General features: G+C 32.8%; 1 protein-coding gene across 8 annotated transcripts in view; it reads right to left on the reverse strand.

The window, feature by feature from the left end:
- Positions 1 to 19241, reverse strand: part of qtc (GRIP domain-containing protein quick-to-court) — a 189665-nt gene that overhangs the window by 56853 nt on the left and 113571 nt on the right. For all 8 annotated transcript variants that reach the window (XM_075360664.1, XM_075360580.1, XM_075360841.1 and 5 more), the window contains exon 2: positions 1229 to 1423. In XM_075360664.1, coding sequence (XP_075216779.1) covers positions 1229 to 1417 — 189 coding nt within the window. In that variant the 5' untranslated portion in view covers positions 1418 to 1423. The remainder of the gene's footprint in view (positions 1 to 1228; positions 1424 to 19241) is intronic.

A 19241-nucleotide genomic window follows, 5' to 3' on the forward strand; every position in this document is an offset into this window, starting at 1 on the left:
TCTCAAAACTTTCTCTTATTAAATTGGATGTTCATTACGTATTTAACCATTTAGTTTGAAGTATATATTTTATAACTTAATAAGATTATTTGGTGAAATCTCTCCTGCACTAATTAAGTTTTGAACCTCAAATTCTTACAGGTGATAAAGATTAATAAATACAGATTTTATCTAGAGTCATTTTTTTTTAGTTTTGTAGAAATTCTTTGTTTCAACACAATATACGTAATAAAGTAAGTTTATTATACTGAGTCTGTAAGCATTCAGGATTATAACATTAAATCCAAGTAAAACAGAGAAAATACATTAAAAATCAAATAAAAAAATACATGTTTTTTTACATTAATATTTATTCCTGTAGACAGTAAAATTTAATCAATATTTTTATTACTTACATTGACTTAGAATGGTTGTACAATAAAATGATTGTATAGGTTATTAAAATAATGAATAAAGGTGTACTTTAAAATACTTTTTTGAAACAGCAACTTCAACTTTTTAAACACCAAACTGAACCAAATTTTTCAGTCACTGAGCATGTTCAGTTGCTCCTTAGTAATAAGGATGATCACACAAGAGATTGAAAACATTACAAAATTAGTTTTGAAAATGTTAAATGTATTAATTTGGTTTGGTTTATCATTTAAAAAGCTGTTAGTTTTAAACAATTTTCATCATCAACTGTAATGGACAAAAACAAAGCAAATTTATTTTATAAGACAGTATACTACCTGAAAAAATACAGTTTCTACAACACCTTAATTAATACTGTTAAAACAAAAAAATAATGTTACTTAAAACTGTAAAATTAATTATCAAATTCATCTTCAATCTACACAATTTGGTAAAATGAAAAGTAACTGAAAAGCTGAAATTAAAGAAGGTAAGATAACAAACAGCAATCTAAGTTTAATTAAACAAACTGAAAATGAAAACTAAATTCTGAGGTATTCATTTTCAGACAAAAATTTATTGTAATTATTAATTTTCAGAAGTGTAGTTGATATAATAAAAAGAACATTCCAACCAACTGTAGCAAAGTATCACAAATTCTGTTTTTATGCATTTTCACAGTTTTTAAACAAATTAAAGTTAAATTTGCAAATTTATCTTAAGCACTATATATGTGGACATTCATAAGAGTATAAATTATATAAAAATTTAGAAGTAACATGGTATATTTAAACATTTAAAAACATAATCTAATTAAATGAAGAAAGATAAATACCAAACTTCGATGTCTAATAAGCAATGGTGAGCGAGATGGTAATGAACCATTTCTACTATGTTCAGCAATTGGAGAAAAGCTATTGAGTCTTTGGGATCCAGACCGTCTTAGGATCGGAGAGCTAGGTACTGGAATACGACTCTCATCTCCACTATGTCGCCTTCGTGGTGTTACTTCTCCACAATTCATAACATCCTGTAAAAGTTTTACTAATTAAAACAAAGAAATCAATAAAAAAGTCTTCATAAATGATTTTGAATTTTTACAGTATTCAATTGACTAGATTTCCTAGTTGACAAGATAGGTGGGAAGTATCGTTGAGATGGCGAATGGCTTCTTACTATTTAAGTTCCAACAACAGAACATAAATAAATGAATAAATTTTACATGTTTATGTATTGAAGCATGAATGCATACAAGTGGATCAGCTATTGTTTCCATACATGCTAGTAAATTTGTAACTCTTAACACACTTAAAGTACATTAAATCACAGGCAAATGCACAGGGAGGGTAGGCAACATGAATTCATCATTAATTATCAAACCATCTTCAGTCCCCATAATTTGGTAAAATAAAATGTAATAAACAACCTAACCAACATCTGTGTCAGTTAGGTTAGGTTAGGCCAGGCTAGGTGGTGATTACTACCACCCACCGGGTTGGTCTAATGGTTAACGCGTCTTCCCAAATCAGCTGATTTGGAAGTCGAGAGTTACAGCTTTCAAGTCCTAGTAAAGCCAGTTATTTTTACACGGATTTGAATACTAGATCGTGGATACCGGTGTTCTTTGGTGGTTGGGTTTCAATTAACCACACATCTCAGGAATGGTCGAACTGAGAATGTACAAGACAACACTTCATTTACACTCATATATATCATCCTCATTCATCCTCTGAAGAATTATCTAAACGGTAGTTACCGGAGGCTAAACAGGAAAAAGAGAGGTGGTGATTACTAGATGAATACTATGGTGATGAATACTAGATCATAGATACTGGTGTTCTTTGATGGTTGGGTTTCAATTAACCACATATCTTAGGAATGGTCGACCTGAGACTGTACACGACTACACTTCATTTACATTCATACATATCATCCTCATTTATCCTTTGAAGTAATACCTGACGGTGATTTCCAGAGGCTAAACAGGAAAAAAAAGGTGGTGAACTTGTCATTGCAAATCAGCTGATTTTGAAGTTGAGAGTTCAAATCCTAGTAAAGACAGTTACTTTTATACGGATTTGAATTCTAGATCGTGAATAATGATATTCTTTGGTGGTTAGGTTTCAATTAACCACACATCTCAGGAATGGTCGATTTGATACTGTACAAGAGTACACTTCATTTACAATCATAGATATCATCCTCATTCATCCTCTGAAGTAATACCTTATGGTGGTTCTAGAGGCTAAGCTGAAAAAAGAGAGGTTAGGCCTGGATGCGGATGTACATGTTTCATCAATACCCATGGGACTCCACTGAGTTCCTTGCTGCTCCTTTCTGCTGAAGACAATCCTGCAATTCCCACTGTAGGCAGTGTTGTGCTTACAGCAGGTCCAGTCTTTGCATGTTGTAGAGGGGGAGACGTTTTAGTCAGTGAAAGCTCGACATTACCACATTACCTGTGTGGGCAGATGGTATCTGGTAGAGATTTTCCCTTCTCCAACATAAAAAAAAGCTATCAATTTAGCTTTGGTTAGCAATTAACTTCTAAAAATAACATCTTAAAAGAAAATTATAAAATTAAGGATCATCACCCTGGATCAATTATGAGAGACTAAGATATTCACCAGCCAGTTTTTAGAATAGACATAATTGAATAAAAATAAAATAAATTCAAAACTTATTTTGTATACTACATGCTACTGTATAGTCACAGCATTTAATAGAGGGTAGAAATTGTTTTAATACAATATAACAGAGCTGAATATCTGCATACATGACATATTTGTAGCTCTTTTACTTATAGTGCAGTATTCATTATTCTTTTCAGCACCCCTGCTTTTAAATAACTATTTTTTACTATGCATTTATATACAACCTAAACTGTAATTAACAATATATTTAATCAAATTTATTATGTTTGTATTCCATTACTAACATGAAGCTAAATTTACTCATTTGAAAAATTATAAGCGGTTACATTATATAAAATTGTGTTATGTATTGTGTGTTTCATTTGAATTTACTTTATAATTAGAATAATTGTTAGAATGACATCTAGTTAAAGTAATTTTAATTTTTTGTTTTTTATGAACTAAAAATTGATTGATTTTGAATTGTTTGTTAGGTGCCATTACAGAAAACACTCTGATACGTAATCTAAGTCACTCATACAAATGGCATAGCCATTCTCATGTAGCAAACATCCTGTTTGAGTCTTACTTAGGCAATTGGAGCCAAATATATTTCACGGATCAGAATACCACACCCATTAAAATGTTACGTGATATAAGCAATACAGTTCTACAAGTGGCATCTTCACTTTGTTCATTACAGGGTCTTGCTGTACAATCTATAACATTACTCTCATAAAAAGCAACCTTGATTAGTATCTCTTGTACATCAGGTGTTTTGTGAGATAGTCATAAGAGAGAAAAGGACTGTGCAAAACAATAATTAAATGTACCTCTTGCATCAGGAAATAATGCATTGTGTATATACTGAATCTGTTTAGTGGGGGATTCAAAATTAACATATAGATAAAATTTGTAAACATAAATAACACTTTATTTATGGATATAAAATGAAATAAATCTCAGGAATATTTTTCTTTGTTTTCGTTGAGTTTATTATTCTTCATAATTATTATTAATGCTAAATTAATATGAGTCCCTAGAAATACAATATTAAACATTTTGATGCTATATTGTTAAAGTTTCATGACCTAAAAAAAAAAACAGTTTATGGTTATAAGTTTGGTTTAAAAACCAATTAAACCTTCTCATTTAGAAGAAAGACATTTTTTTTTTAAAAAAGCAACTGCTTAAAAATATTTTCAAAAAAAGGGTAGTTGAAAGAAAGAAAAACATTTCCTAGTAATTGAATTAATATCAGGTTGCATTAAATTTTTTTTATGTTTTTAATAAAATTAACATAATTTGTACTTTTCTTTCTTTTTCCTGTTTAGCCTCTGGTAACTACCATTTAGATAATTCTTCAGAGGATGATATGTATGAGTGTGAGTGAAGTGTAGTCTTGTATATTCTCAGTTCAACCATACCTGAGATGTGTGGTTAATTGAAACCCAACCACCAAAGAACACCGGTATCCACGATCTAGTATTCAAATCCGTGTAAAAATAACTGGCTTTAGTAGGACTTGAACGCTGTAACTCTCGACTTCCAAATCAGCTGATTTGGGAAGACACGTTAACCACTAGACCAACCCGGTGGGTAACATAATTTGTACTGCAAAAGAAAAATCTAACTGTAATATTTTTTTATCAGCTAGAATAGAAACTCTAGTAGGCAAGGTGAATATATCTATTCCAAGTAGTCTAATTAATAAATCACCGCAAAAGGTACATCAGACATAACTATTAAACTAACTCTGCACCATTTATATTTTCATCACATATATTGGAATGAATATTTTTAAGGCCGTTTCATTAAAAGAATGAAAAATTAATGACATCCTGAAGACTTCTTATTTTCTACAAATTAATTATTATATCATTTCTTATACATTACATTAGTGAGTGAGTGTATATTTGCGGTATATGTGTTTTGTGGATAGTTTGTTGGTAGATAATTTTTTGGATAACGATTGATCAAAACTATTATTGCAACAAAGATAAAAATATGACAAGTTGCATGCAATTTAAAAAAATTTACATTTATATTTTTCTATGAATCAATAAAATTCATTAAATTAAGCTAGAGACAGTCAGCCAGGTGAACCACTGCATTAAGCCTGCTATATTACAGAGTACAATCTCATTTTTTTCAACAAAACATCAATACTTTTACTTATCACATGACTGAAGTTTTTATAAATATTCTTTGAATAGCCTAAAGTATTTTTTTTTTTTTTTTTGCTTTTACCGTTGTACAGCAATTTTTCTATAGAGTAATGGTAACTTTTATTACTCTTAATAACTTTAAAATTATATCAATTCCCACGGTCTTGAGATATTATTAAATATTAATAATACACAATGAAACCGCACCTGTTTTTTAAATTTGGTGACCTACAGAAACCAGGTTGGTAAACAAGGTTTTTCCAGTGTTCTCTTATATTTCATACCCTTCAATTTCTAGGATGTTGCTTCCGTTTTTATTTTTTTAATTTGTTTCAGCCTTGGGACCACCATTAGGTATTGCTTGAGGATAAGATGAGATCACAATTTTGTAGCATGTGAAAATGCCATGCCTGGACCAGGTTTGAATCCAGGACCTCCAGATGAAAAGCCAAGATTCTACCACTCACACCATGGAGGCTGGCAGGATGTTGCTTCTTGGAATATTTCAAATGCTGTGGAAGTATCAAGTTATAAGGAATGCAGTTGACCGATACAATATCAATATTGCTTATCATTCGCACACATAGGTTTTAGTTTCAAATCATTATGTATAATATAACTCCAGTGTTATAAGGGTATTTAAAATAATAATGGTGAAATAAGTTAATTACATAACTGCCCAAAAAGGAGTGTAATATATTTATGGTGTATGTGTGTATACAACATATATGGTGGTATGGTGTATGGTGTATATGTGTGTTCCACCATAGCAGCTCAACGGCTGAACTGATTTAGATATATGAACCCTTATTGGAATCCTTGGAGTGTCATAGACTACATAAATATATATATATATCTTTAAAAACTAATAAAAAATTATACTATATACAAGTTATCATCTGCATACTCTTTAACTATACTATATTACAGAGCAACACTCTGTAATAATGATGAGGATTATAAGAATGAATGATGATTTACTTGATAATATGTAAGCGCATGACGGTGAAATCATTACACTCGCCAACTGACACGATGTACCAAATATGAACTCTTATTTTATCTGATGTTGCCGACGACCATCCGATAACTACTTATCAGTTGAAGTGTAAAACAGCTTTTCCCAACAGGGATATGGAAGAACAAAGGGAATTGAAATGATGGGAATGAGAAAAACAGAGGAATTGGCATAACCACCGAGTTGGTCTAGTGGTAAATGCGTCTTTCCAAATCAGCTGATTTGGAAGCCGAGAGTTCCAGCGTTCAATTCCTAGTAAAGCCAGTTATTTTTACACGGATTTGAATACTAGATAGTGGATGCCGGTGTTCTTTGGTTGTTGGGTTTCAATTAACCACACATCTCAGGAATAGTCGAACTGAGAATGTACAAGACTGCACTTCATTCACACTCATACATATCATCCTCATTCATCCTCTGAAGTATTATCTAAACGATAGTTACCGGAGGCTAAACAGGAAAAAGAAAGAGAGGAATTGGCATGGGTCAAACTTCTTCCAAACGGTAGGAGTGGGTTCAGAGAATACCAATCAGTGCCCATAACTCCATTTGACTAATTCTAAGGGTAATGAGTAACGAAAGGAGATTACCCTCTCAGCTGTAGAGTTACATAAACCTCAGCAAAATGTTTCTGTCTGTGGTCGCTTACGCAAAAATGGAGCTGAGCCTAATAATGATGTTGAAAACGTTCACCTTGTGACGCGTAATATTCGAGGGACGCAGTCATATTGGCACCAAGCCTTCACGGATCTAATGGCAATGGTCTGAAGTTTAGGGGGCCTCCGCCCTTCTACAGTACACTGTCGTGTAATGATCTGCACTGGCCGGACATCCGATTAAAAAAAAAAAACTTTTGGCAGTCGTGGTTTTAAATTTTAAACAGATGTAAAACTTGTTTTAAAATAACTCGTTATAGCTAACTATTATAGTTTTTACAATAATTGAATCACTGAAATTAAATTTATGAATTTGTAAGTTCAGATGAATACGTTGTAAATTCTGAGATCATAAGCAGTTGCTAATCATGCCCGAAGGTGAAGCCGCTTCATCTCGGGTAAGCATTCAATAGAAGGTACTTAATTAAAACACAAAAGTAGACCAAATACACGGCAATCGTATTTCTGGGGCCTCTCTTAGATATGACACCGGTTTTGCATAGTGTAAAGAGTATAAGCTTATAAAAATAAATATGGGATTACACAGTTTCAGATTCCTAATACGACTTTTAATAATTATACTACATACGGCTTGCTTAATTTTTTAATAACGTTTCTGTATTAACATATAAAGAATGACGCTACGTTAAAAAAACCCTATAAATTCATTACAGCGTAACAGAAAAACTAATATAATTTTATAACAATAATGGAAAGCTACCGAGCAGAAGGGATCGATGCAACTGCAACCTGCATAACTAAGGTTGAAATGAGAACATACAATACCGCATTATAGAGAGGATTACTTCAACATAGGCTAAACTTTTATTTAGCCTATCCGTAAGAAAAAAGTAAACTATTTTTTTTTAAAATCAATGAGAGCGCAAATATGCTAATTTAAATATTCATAGATAGGAGAAAATGCAATCGGCATTAAGTTAAGAAATATTAATATGCTGAAGTCATTTCAGTATTTTTTTGTCTAACATAAAAACAGAATGCTATGTCCTAGAATTTCCTACTTCTTTCATTAGTGATTTTTACTTTTAGATTATTTTTTATCCCAAAATTTCTATGCGGCAGAACAGTAGTCCTTGGATTTACGTAAGGTGTGCGTACTGTGAAAAACAGGCTTGTTTTTCACAGTACGCACACCTTACGTTTGTACACCTTACGTTGTGTACAGCGTAAATACCTGTGACACAGGCTAAAAGTCCATACTTACTAGTTTTGTAGAAAATGAGAAAAAATTAGATCGCTTAAATAAAATACTTTTTTCGAGATTCACAAGGGCGTTAAGTCCAAATTATTAAAAGTAATAATTTTCGATTTCATTTAGTTTTTTGAAAATAAATTTCATTACTGAAAAGAAACTACAGATTAATAGAAAAATAAACGAGGAATAAAAACAAGACGCCCGCGAATTTTTACCTTCGGTTTACAAGACTAGTGTTTTTTTAAACATTTAAAAATATTTATTTTATTTTATATCTTTTTTTTTTAAATAAAAAAATAATTATAAGTTTTGAACTTATCGGCAAAGGTATTACGGGACTAATACAAACAATAACAAATTATTTTGTAAAAAATTATATTGTTTTACTACCGTTGGAATTTTTATAGCATTAATACTTAGTACGTTTGATTTCTTTATATTTAAAAAATAATTAGTAATGATATTTTTTTTTGTCTTAATTAAACAATCCTCAAGTGTACATCGTATTAACGTCCAAATTCACTTCCAAGTAAATCCTTTTGTGGGGATTCTAAATTTCATTCTGAACTATTCTAATTCAAGTGTGTATTTTACGATAATATGTAGCGAGAAACTAAAGGTCACTAATCTAAATATATTCTAGGACAACATATATTCTATTATCTATCTATTAACACATATTCGTATAATCTATATATTATTCTGGGATAAAAAAGTGGAAATTATTTCATCTTAAAAGAAAAAAGTAGAGAAAACAATTTAAGTGCGCTTTCAATTTTTTAATTTTATTTCTTATGAATATTCCGGAATTCTCCAGATATCCCGTGCAACTTTCTGGATTTTGAGCCCATAGGCGTCCCTTTTTCATGACATGTGATTGAAGTGACCGACCGTACCTGAGACGCGTGGTTAATTGAAATCCAGCCACCAAAGAACACCAGTATCCGCGATCTACGCGTAGTACAAGGTTATCATAAAAGAATGGTGCGGTTTTGAACATGGTTTAAATTAAAACAGAGTTACTTACAGTTTATGTTTTTTATTTTTCAAATTTGTCGTCTCAAACATATTTTTACATAATTAATAAATTTCAATATGTACGCCCTTAGTCGCTCGACAAATGTCCAAACTTCTCTCCAAACATAAGTTAACATTTCTTCGTTAACGGTCGTCATTACTTCATTAATCCTGTTTTTTAAGCGGTTTAGGTCGCGAATTTTTTGCGTATAAACAACGCTGTTGATGTACCCCCGCACGAAAAAATCGCAAGTTGTCAGGTCTGGACTCCTTGGAGGCCAAAGTACGGTTCCTTGCCGGCCTATCCATCAATCTCCAAATTTTTCGTTCAAAGCGTCCGTGACCGATGCATTGAAGTGCGGGGAAACACCGTCTTGTTGGAAATGAAGTCGATTAATATTTTCGAGTTCATCCGGCTGAGGAAAGCAATAATCGGTTAACATGTCATGATACACGACTCCATTAATCGTTTTTGCAGTAAAGAAGAAAGATCCTATTACACGATTTTTCATCGCACCACACCAAACATTAACTTTAGGCGAATCGCGTTGTTTCTCGATAATTGCGTGTGAGTTTACACAGCCCCGTATTCTTGAATTGTCGTCTGTTAACGCATCCATTCGCTTGGAATGTAGCTTCGTCTGTAAAAATTATATCGTCTAAAAATGATTCGTTTTCACTTATTCTGTCCGACATTTCAACAGCGAAATCGTAACGTTTTACACCATCATCGGGTTTCAATTCCTGCAGTATCTGGATTTTATAAGCGTGTAATTTCAGTTTTTTACGTAAATCTTTGTGAACTGTTGATTTTGGAATACCCAATTCGACGCTTCGACGGGGAATGGACTTTCCAGGACTTCTAATTGCCGATCATCTAATTAGTTTAACCGTTTCGTCCGGTACACTCGGTCTGCCGGTTGATTTCTGTTTCTTAACCGATCCGGTTACTTCGAATCGTTTGAACCGACGCGTTATGTTATTTTTGTGCGGCGGATCTCTTCCGAATTCACGTCGAAACGCACGTTGAACTAAAATTACGGATTTTAATTCGGCCATCGATAAAACACACTTTGCTTTGTCTTTATCCGAGAACATAGTAACTCGCTACACTCACCGCAACAACAATACAAGAACTGACGTTGCGGTTACAACTGCTGATAAACAAACTTTTGGGTTGGAGGCTTTCAGGGATACCAATATAACATCTAGAAATTTCCCTACAATCTTCCTATGAATTACTTAAAACGCACCATTCTTTTATGATAAGTCTGTATTCAAATCCGAAAAAGACCTTTATTAGGAATCGAACTTCAGATTTTTCGACTTCGAAACAGCTGACGAGTTTAACCACTAGATACTTTAAAAAAATTTAAAAACTGATTCCCGGTTTATGATATTTTTAAATATGATAAGCTTCATGTGGCTTCGGGCTAAGAAGCCGCATGTACGCCATTCAAATTTTCGCATCCTTATTAGAAATGCACGGTCGCTAGGGAAGACCTCTCTGTTGCTCAATACAATGAGAGGGGTTTTTTCTAGTATTCTCGGAGGATGGTTTTTAACCTGCACCTCTAACTGATCGCCGGCCATTATCTGTTTGATGTCTTCATAGTAATAGGGGTCTAGCCGGGCCTCGTTCCATATATTTATGCGACGTGCAAGACCGCCCATGAACGGAAACCGTTCGTTGCGGCTGGGACTTATTATATATCCCGAATTCAGAAAGAACGACGCAATAAATACGACGACGCAATAAAAGAACGACGAATAATACTAATGACAAGGAATGGATTTGGTCCGGTTGCAGATTAGGGTAGGGAGAGTTAAATTAATTAAATGAAATCCTACGACTATAATTTTTCTTCAAACATTACCGAAATGAAATTTTTTTTAGTCTTCAGTCATTTGACTGGTTTGATGCAGCTCTCAAAGATTCCCTATCTAGTGCTAGTCGTTTCATTTCAATATACCCTCTACATCCTACATCCCTAACAATTTGTTTTACGTATTCCAAACGTGGCCTGCCTACACAATTTTTCCCTTCTACCTGTCCATCCAATATTAAAGCGACTATTCCAGGATGCCTTAGTATGTGGCCTATAAGTCTGTCTCTTCTTTTAACTATATTTTTCCAAACGCTTCTTTCTTCATCTATTTGCCGCAATACCTCTTCATTTGTCAGTTTATCCACCCGTCTGATTTTTAACATTCTCCTATAGCACCTCATTTCAAAAGCTTCTAATCTTTTCTTCTCAGATACTCCGATCGTCTAAGTTTCACTTCCATATAAAGCGACGCTCCAAACATACACTTTCAAAAACTTTTCCTGACATTTAAATTAATTTTTGATGTAAACAAATTATATTTCTTACTGAAGGCTCGTTTAGCTTGTGCTATTCGGCATTTTATATCGCTCCTGCTTCGTCCATCTTTAGTAATTCTACTTCCCAAATAACAAAATTCTTCTACCTCCGTAATCTTTTCTCCTCCTATTTTCACATTCAGCGGTCCATCTTTGTTATTTCTACTACATTTCATTACTTTTGTTTTGTTCTTGTTTATTTTCAGGCGATAGTTCTTGCGTAGGACTTCATCTATGCCGTTCATTGTTTCTTCTAAATCCTTTTTACTCTCGGCTAGAATTACTATATCATCAGCAAATCGTAGCGTCTTTATCTTTTCACCTTGTACTGTTACTCCGAATCTAAATTGTTCTTTAACATCATTAACTGCTAGTTCCATGTAAAGATTAAAAAGTAACGGAGATAGGGAACATCCTTGTCGGACTCCCTTTCTTATTACGGCTTCTTTCTTATGTTCTTCAATTGTTACTGTTGCTGTTTGGTTCCTGTACATGTTAGCAATTGTTCTTCTATCTCTGTATTTGAACCCTAATTTTTTTTTAAATGCTGAACATTTTATTCCAGTCTACGTTATCGAATACCTTTTCTAGGTCTATAAACGCCAAGTATGTCGGTTTGTTCTTCTTTAATCTTTCTTCTACTATTAATCTGAGGCTTAAAATTGCTTCTCTTGTCCCTATACTTTTCCTGAAACCAAATTGGTCTTCTCCTACCACGTCTTCCACTCTCCTCTCAATTCTTCTGTATAGAATTCTAGTTAAGATTTTTGATGCATGACTAGTTAAACTAATTGTTTTGTATTCTTCACATTTATCTGCCCCTGCTTTCTTTGGTATCATTACTATAACCCTTTTTTTGAAGTCTGACGGAAATTCCCCGTTTTCATAAATATTACACACCAGTTTGTATAATCTATCAATCGCTTCTTCACCTGCACTGCGCAGTAATTCTACAGGTATTCCGTATATTCCAGGAGCCTTTCTGTCATTTAAATCTTTTAATGCTCTCTTAAATTCAGATCTCAGTATTGTTTCTTCCATTTCATCCTCCTCAACTTCCTCTTCTTCCTCTATAACACCATTTTCTAATTCATTTCCTCCGTATAACTCTTCAATATATTCCACCCATCTATCGACTTTACCTTTTGTATTATATATCGGTGTACCATCTTTGTTTAACACATTATTAGATTTTAATTTATGTACCCCAAAATTTTCCTTAACTTTCCTGTATGCTCCGTCTATTTTACCAATGTTCATTTCTCTTGAAATGAAATTAAAATATAAAATATCAATGCAATATTGTGAATATTACTTAACCTTTGCCGGTATAATTTAACTATGCATTAGGAGATCCGATTATTTCAAATGATTTTGTTTTGTTACGTGTCCATCTAAAAACGAATCAAAAGATTATTAAAACGTAGCATAAATGGGTATAATATTAATAGGTTATACCGTACAATATTAATACTTTTATTTGTGGTGGAATCATATCAATAACCCACTTCCATCAACGGTTTTTATGAAAATATTTATCATAATAAACAATATAAATCTTGCAACACGTTAAAACTAAAGCAAACATCACATGCAGCTAAATAAAATTTCGTGTGTAAGCTTGTTTCCATAAATTACACGATTACTTAAATCAAAATTACGTAAAATAAAACTGTATAAATCACGGAATTACTAGATATTAAATATAAATTGAAATAAAAAAAAAAACAAAACAGGAAGCGAACTCGTACAATTTAAGCGCTGTAAAGTGATAATGGGATATTCAAATGCGATTATTTTTAAGTCTTTAATGGACATTTAGCGTAATATTAGTCTTATATCGACGCGATTATAAGAACTTTATAGCGAAAATTTTATCAAGATATGTCCAATGATTCTAAGGATAGTTTGGAGATAATACGTCAAGTAAGTTGATGTACAAACGATCTATAAAAAAATGTTAACCCTTTATCGCGTTATTTTTAAAAAGCAGACAGTATTAAAAAGCAGCAAGAATCAAAATTACACTATAAATAACATTTTCAAGATATGTTAAGATAATTCTCCTCACTGATATTATGATTTGTTTTATTGTAATAACTATATCTAAAGAAAAAGATGTAAACTTTCTAGACGAAAGTACGTCAGTAAAAGTGATAGTATAATATGAATTACTGAATGAATATGACGATAAATTCAATGAAAACAAATATGAGTTGTGCGTCTGTTGTATCGACACATTTCGCTGCTTTCATTGTAGGCTGTAAAACAATACAAAAAGTCGACAGTAATATTTGCTTATATTTATCGTTCTTTATATCTATACGATGTGTGATAAAAAAATACGGTGAATAATTTTTTATTAAAAAAAGTAATAAGGTTAAATAGAATTCAATTTAATCTTCTTCAAAGTACTGTCCTTGGCTAGCAATGCACTTATCCCAACGTCGATTCCATGACTGGAGGGATTTCTGGAAGGCGTCTTTCGGAAGGGCTTTCAGCTGCTCGGTCGTGGCCCTCTCAATGTCAGCAATGGTGTCAAAACGTTTTCCTTTAAGCACAGTTTTAATTTTTGTGCAGAGCCAAAAGTCACATGGTGCTAAATCCGGTGAGTATGGCGGATGTGAACAGATAGGAACACGTTTTTCGGCCAAAAACTCGCGAATGAGAAGCGAGGTGTGACACGGCGCGTTGTCGTGGTGAAGAAGGAAGCCATCGGTTCATTTTTCTGGTCGCTTTCTTCGTACGTCATTTCGCAAACGTTGCAGTACACCCTTATAAAATTCAGAGTTTACAGTTGTTCTCTTTGGAACGAACTCTGATCGCACTATGCCCTCACTATCAAAAAAAACAACGAGCATGACCTTGATGTTGGATTTTTACTGACGTGCCTTTTTACGGCGAGGAGATGAACTGGTTTTACATTGGGAACTCTGTATTTTGGTCTCAGGGTCATAGCCATAGACCCAACTTTCATCTCTAGTTACAATTTTGGCCATGAAGTCCGGATCTGCATGAAGACGACCCTTCAACTCCTTGCAAATTGACACATGATTTTCAAAATCCATGTTGCGCGACAGACACGATAAACACAACCTCACTCTAGCGCAGAGGTTCCCAAACTTATTTTTCTCATAGACCACTTTCAAAATTTTGCTGGTTCCGGTGGACCCCCTGCAGCTACATTTCTACCATATTTTCAGTCGACGGAAAATGTGAAGATTAGATCTAACTGTGAAAATTTGCGTTACGGCTGAGTTCCACGAACAAACAGCTTCCGAAAAAAAAGTGAGAATTGATCGGTTCATTTTTGATCGACTTTGCTGTGAGTGATGTCAAAAAAGTAAAGTTGGCCAATCAAAAACAATGCTTCCATCCGACTTTACATTTTTGACATCTACTCACAGCACAAGAAAGCAATCGATTTTCACTTATTTTATTTAGAAGACTTCCCATTCAGAGTAGTAAAAAGCAAAAGAAAAATAGTATATTTTTTGTGTTGCATTTTTTCAAATATGTAATCATTACGCTATTAATTATTATTGTTATCGTATTGCAATGTAATATAATAAAATTGTCGTAATATAATTAAAATTAAACATTAATAACGTAATGTAACTTCTACAATGACAATCACAAAATAGTTACAATTTTAATGGGAGGGATGTACTTGATGGATTGACAGCAAATTATCAATATTTGGCTTCAGTTTTGTTAGGAATAAGCGCAAATCTCCCCGTTCTGTGATATTGAATCTGCTCCTTTTATTTTGATAAAAAATTTGTAACGACAAACTTTTTTCGACAAGATATGACGAGGGAAACGCTATCAAAAGCTTTCTCGCAATTCCCCACAGTCCAGGATACTTTTCTGGTATTTCTGCCTGCAGCCAAAATGTTTGATACCCTCTTTTAAATTTCACCTTCGGCTCCTCATTAGTGCTAAGCTCGAGTAGCTCCTCTTGTAATATCACATTCTCCACTTCCGTTTCATCAAATGGATTTATGATCCGTGGTGGTATTTCCATCGTCAGAATATCTTCAAATCTGATTTTGAAGACATCATGCAGGGCAATTATAAATGTTGAAGGTATGTCTGAATATCCTCATCAAGGCATTCTACCTGTGACAAGTTTGAAAACTGGGAAAATACGCGCCGACTAATATTTTGCTTCGTAAATTTCAATTTTCCAAGAAAAGCTGAAATTACACCCTTTGTTTTTATTAAATTGAGACTTTCCCCTTGTAATTGTAAGTTACAGTCGCTGAGCTTCTCAAAACATTATCTGCCTAGATCGATACGCAAAGTCAAGCCAACATTTTAGTTCTTCACTATCGAAACCAGATGAATTTTCGTGGATCCCCGCTTAAGAATTGTGAACCCCCATTTTTTGTCACGCCAACGTAGACCCCCGTCGAGTCTCCCGTGGACCCCTGGGGGTCCACCTTGACCACTTTGGGAATCAATGCTCTAGCGGCTCTGGCAGCTGACTGGCAAGCTCAAACGTGTTACAACTTGTCCCTGCCTGTCTCAGTTGATCACGCTATTGGACAAATTACAGCATATGGATGTAGCGTCGGCAGTTGCCGCTATAAAAATTCATTCACCGTATTTTTTTATCACACCTCGTATATGTTTTAATTATTTTACGACTTTTTTTTCTAGATTTTATTAATCTTAGACTGTTTTTTTTCTTCAAAATATGTTTTTATTAGAATAAAAAGAAAATAATAGGTGAAAAAATTATTGAGTCAGAGAAGGCGCGAATTTCTAGTGCGTACAAGTTCGACGCGATTAAAGTGACGTCACAGATAATTCTAGTACATGAAAACAAGAAACGGTTCGTTGAGTTACTGTTAAGACAATTAGTGAAAATGGTAAAATATTAAATTAATTCGTAAACTATAGGGTAGTTTTATTTGTGAAAAGCAAAGGTATTTGCGGTAAAAGAACTTGTCTTATAATAGTATTATATATTAAGTTAATAACCTTGATATAAGGATTTGAGAAGTCCAAAACGGATTTTTCTAATAGGAAATATTTATAGTACTTTATAGATAGAAATTTAGTTTACCATTACAAGCAACATTTTCAAGCCAAAACGAGCGCTGAAATCTATTTACTTCGACAAAAATTAATTTTTTTAATTCATAAATTTAATATTCTCATGTGTTGTAGAAGACAAAGCTTATCTAACGATGGTAGATGTAACAGGCTGACAGTAATAATCCATTACTTTATAAATCTATACTATAAGATATAAATAATATATTTACAGAATAAAATAATGATAAAATTTAATTTAATAACAGTCAGAAACTAGATTAAAATTATATACAACAATATCACAGCGTTACTATTTTAAATCATGGGAAATAAAAAAAAAAAAATTCTCTCAATATGATGTAGAAGAGCTATGCTTATTTATTTTTACAAATCAATACGATATATATATATATATATATATATATATGTACATAAAAATACAGACTATCTACGTCATAAACTTACTATACAGGCTGTCTTTAGTTTGTGGAAGGACTAAATTTACATATACGCTATGAAATTACGTGCAACCTCGTTAGTTTTTTCTCATTTCTTTTAATTGTGAGAAAAAAAATATCAAAATAATCATGGGAAATATTGCACAAAAAAAAAAATAATAGCCCTATACAGAAATAAAAAGATAAATTATTTTATTAGGATGATTCTAACCGATCAAGAAAGGATTCGTTAAAATAAATGCAATAAATAAGTAAATTTATTTTTTCTGAGTGTATTATATACGAGAAGTATATAATATGCACAGTAAACTCTAAGGAATTTGACGGGGCTGCGATATTTATCCGTTGTACACAGATTTCGTCAAAGAGATAATTATACGTTGTTTTAAAGATTAAAAAATAAATTGTGTTTATTTCTGAAAAATTATTCTAAAAATAAAATTAGGCTAAATTAAAAAAAAAAAAAAGTACATCTAAGAAATGTAGGATGAAGCTTATTACGTATCTGCGAACAGTTTTTCTGATATTGAACAGTAGGCAGTAAGTATTGTAAAATACTTTAGTCTACATACAATATTTATAAAAACACATAAATTTAATTCTACTTAAAATCAGTAGAATTATTTATTTAAGAGTCATAATTTCTTTAAAACAATCACCTATTTAGTTCTCTAACCCTTATATAAACAGTTATAAACCCTTATAAACAGTAACAATTGAAGAACATAAGAAAGAAGCCGTAATAAGAAAGTCCGACAAGGATGTTCCCTATCTCCGTTACTTTTTAATCTTTACATGGAACTAGCAGTTAATGATGTTAAAGAACAATTTAGATTCGGAGTAACAGTACAAGGTGAAAAGATAAAGATGCTACGATTTGCTGATGATATAGTAATTCTAGCCGACAGTAAAAAGAATTTAGAAGAAACAATGAACGGCATAGATGAAGTCCTACGCAAGAACTATCGCGTGAAAATAAAAAAGAACAAAACAAAAGTAATGAAATGTAGTAGAAATAACAAAGATGGACCGCTGAATGTGAAAATAGGAGGAGAAAAGATTACGGATAGAAGAATTTTGTTATATGGAAAGTAGAATTACTAAAGATGGACGAAGCAGGAGCGATATAAAATGCCGAATAGCACAAGCTAAACGAGCCTTCAGTAAGAAATATAATTTGTTTACATCAAAAATTAATTTAAATGTCAGGAAAAGATTTTTGAAAGTGTATGTTTGGAGCGTCGTTTTATATGGAAGTGAAACTTGGACGGTCGGAGTATCTGAGAAGAAAAGATTAGAAGCTTTTGAAATGCGGTGCTATAGGAGAATGTTAAAAATCAGACGGGTGGATAAAGTGACAAATGAAGAGGTATTGCGGCAAATAGATGAAGAAAGAAGCATTTGGAAAAATATAGTTAAAAGAAGAGACAGACTTATAGACCACATACTAAGGCATTCTGGAATAGTCGCTTTAATATTGGAAGGACAGGTAGAAGGGAAAAATTGTTTAGGCAGGCCACGTTTGGAATATGTAAAACAAATTGTTAGGGATGTAGGATGTAGAGGGTATACTGAAATGAAACGACTAGCACTAGATAGGGAATCTTGGAAAGCTGCATCAAACCAGTCAAATGACAGAAGACAAAAAAAAACCTTATATACTGTACTTTTCATAAATCATTATTGTTTTTAACGAAATGAAATAGCTTGTAATTTTTTACCGTTTACATTTTGATCGGTAAAAACCTACTTCGATCGGATTTTCTATATTCAGTACAATCAACGAAATTATATTATTGTAAAGAAATATATTTTTGCAAACATCCAATACTATGACATCTACAACAAACTGAAACAAACCTAATAGCGTCCAATGCTTGTTTGAAAGTTGACGGCTGATTTACCTGGCTAAGTTATTTGTCTCCACTATCTTTATTACGCGGGCGAGGATGCTTTCAACGATATTACCGTTAATAAATTCGACGATTGTTGCTACCTCTCATCAGCCTTAGGGTATTCGTAATATCAGATAAAAATATCTGAAGGTACTTTGGAACATTAAATTGTTTAATCCATCCTCCGATCTTCTTCAGAAATTGTTTTCTACGTAAAATGATCGGTATAACGAAACGAGAATTTTATTGTTTCAACTACATTCATCCCAAACATTATGCAGAATGCACACGGCACGACTCAAGTTAAATGTTATTTCATCATCTCTTTCTTCAATGAGAGGAAGCAAGATTTTCTTCTGTAATAATCCTTAAGACG

The sequence above is a fragment of the Lycorma delicatula genome, chromosome 1 (assembly GCF_047948215.1).
Source record: "Lycorma delicatula isolate Av1 chromosome 1, ASM4794821v1, whole genome shotgun sequence".
NCBI lineage: Eukaryota > Metazoa > Arthropoda > Insecta > Hemiptera > Fulgoridae > Lycorma > Lycorma delicatula.